At 49.8% G+C, this 2,500-nt stretch overlaps 1 protein-coding gene across 1 annotated transcript in view; it reads left to right on the plus strand.

The window, feature by feature from the left end:
* LOC116061779 (T-lymphoma invasion and metastasis-inducing protein 2-like) overlaps positions 1–2,500 on the plus strand; it is a 27,329-nt gene that overhangs the window by 22,406 nt on the left and 2,423 nt on the right. The window contains exon 16 of the mRNA XM_031316140.2: positions 1,058–1,684. Within this exon, the coding sequence (XP_031172000.2) occupies positions 1,058–1,613 (556 nt within the window). The 3' untranslated portion in view covers positions 1,614–1,684. The remainder of the gene's footprint in view (positions 1–1,057; positions 1,685–2,500) is intronic.

Genomic DNA, 2,500 nt, shown 5'->3' on the forward strand with positions numbered 1-2,500 from the left:
GTGTGTGTGTGTATCATGCCTGTATGTGTATCCTGTGTGTGTGTGTGTGTATCATGTCTGTGTGTGTGTGTGTGTGTGTGTGTGTGTGTGTGTGTGTATCATGCCTGTATGTGTATCCTGTGTGTGTGTGTGTATCATGTCTGTGTGTGTGTGTGTGTGTGTGTGTGTGTGTGTGTATCATGCCTGTATGTGTATACTGTGTGTGTGTGTGTGTGTGTGTGTGTGTGTGTATCATGCCTGTATGTGTATCCTGTGTGTGTGTGTGTGTGTGTGTGTGTGTGTGTGTGTGTATCATGCCTGTATGTGTATCCTGTGTGTGTGTGTGTGTGTGTGTGTATCATGTCTGTGTGTGTGTGTGTGTGTGTGTGTGTGTGTGTATCATGCCTGTATGTGTATACTGTGTGTGTGTGTGTGTGTGTGTGTGTGTGTGTGTGTGTGTATCATGCCTGTATGTGTATACTGTGTGTGTGTGTGTGTGTGTGTGTGTGTGTGTGTGTGTATCATGCCTGTATGTGTATACTGTGTGTGTGTGTGTGTGTGTGTGTGTGTGTGTGTGTGTATCATGCCTGTATGTGTATCCTGTGTGTGTGTGTGTGTGTGTGTGTGTGTGTCTCATGTGTGCTTGTTTTACTATATTCGTGGGGTCCAAAACCCGGGGAGTCCAGTATACTTGTGGGGTCCCGACAGCCTTGTGGGGCCCAAAATGCTGGACCCCACAAGGTTAAAGGTCTGTTTGAGGGTTAAGACTTGGTTTTAGGATTAGGGTTAGAATTAGGTTATGGTTAGGGTGAGGGTAAGGGTTAAGGTTAGGCATTTAGTGGTGATGGTTAAGGTTAGGGTAAGGGGCTAGGGAATGCATTATGTCAATGACGGGTCCCCACAAAGATAGTGAAACAAACCTGTGTGTGTGTGTGTGTGTGTGTGTGTGTGTGTGTGTGTGTGTGTGTGTGTGTGTGTGTGTGTGTGTGTGTGTGTGTGTGTGTGTGTGTGTGTGTGTGTGTGTGTCTGGGAACAAGCCGTACTTTTGGTTCTGAGCGCCGTGTCGTTTCTGTTTCAGTGGTTTGGACACGAAGGCGAGCGTGCTGCGAGCTCTGCGCGTCCTCCTCCGAGAGCGAGCGCCCGCCGGCTCCCTGAGACGGACGCGGCTGTCGACGGCCGAGAGGAGGAGGCAGCAGCGATGCCGCTCCGACACCCAGGGGACGACTCATCATCAGCGGGCGGAGGAAGGCTGCGGCCCCGACGGCCGCTCCGTTCTGGGAGAAACCTGCTCGGAGCCACTGCTGCCTAGCCGGGCCGCCATAGCCGCCAACCCTGCAGGGAAGAGGACGAGACTGTGCTCGCTGACCGGCGAGCTGGAGGCGCAGCTGCAGAGGCTCAACGTCACCGAGGAGGACACGGAGCGAGGAGCGCCCTCGCTGCTAGCCTCTCAGAGCGCCAGGCGCAGACGGAGCTCCAGTCTACGCCGAAGCCATGGGGGAGAAGGGCTGGACGGGAGCAGCCCGCTGGAGAGAGACTTCAGCGTTCAGAGCATGACCTCCATGATTAACGAGGACTGCTTCTACGACAGCGTGCTGGGCATGCAGAAGGCTGCTTTACACACGCTACAGAGCTAACGTGCTAACGTGCTAACGTTTGGGGTGTAGTGCTGCCGGAGCGCATCTGTCCTAGTCAGTCCCTCCAGAAAAACGTGATTATGTGATCTCATAATTCAACGCATAATCAGCCAAAGTCTGCATATTTATGCGGGGGGGGGGTCACATTTTTTCAAATTCGCCGCACTTTCGCCGCATAAATTGCCGATTTCCGCGCAAAATATGCGGGGCTTGCATGATTTCATAATCCCCACATTTTCGTTGCAAAAAAGTCCCATATATCTTAGCAGAAAGGTGAAAAATGTTGCGTTTACTTCACAGAAGAGCAGCCATTTCCCCTGTTGCCATGGGAACGTAATTACGCGACGTGAACATCATCGAAAAGCTGTAAACCCCGCGATGAAGCCACGATGAAACCACCGTTTTTGCAAGTTCACGCAATTTCATCACATAAAATTGCATAAATATTCCGCATATTCCATCACATTTTTTAAGAAAACGTGCCGCATAATCAAGGATTTTAGCCCCAAACAATCACAAAAAAACTCCACATTTTTCTGGATGGACTGGTCTAGTGTGCGATTTAACAAGGGCTTCCAACTATCAAATCACAATAAATGAAAATCGCAATACAAATAGAATCGGCACCAACGTATCGTGAAAGAATCAAATCGGTAGAAAAGCATATCGTCCCAGCGCTAATATTTATTATTCTACGGCAGGGGTTCTCAAACGCATCACTCAAATGGTTCGCATCTGATTTTTATTTCATCTCAGAGGTCGGAGACGATTGGCAATGACAAAATAACATTTCATCAACTCACTTATAACTTTTAAGCAACATACTAGAGCCCTGCGCGGGACTGTTTTCTTCATCCCGCTCCCGCCCGCTCCCGGCGAATTTCTGA

The sequence above is a fragment of the Sander lucioperca genome, chromosome 19, assembly GCF_008315115.2.
Source record: "Sander lucioperca isolate FBNREF2018 chromosome 19, SLUC_FBN_1.2, whole genome shotgun sequence".
NCBI classification, from domain to species: Eukaryota; Metazoa; Chordata; class Actinopteri; order Perciformes; family Percidae; genus Sander; species Sander lucioperca.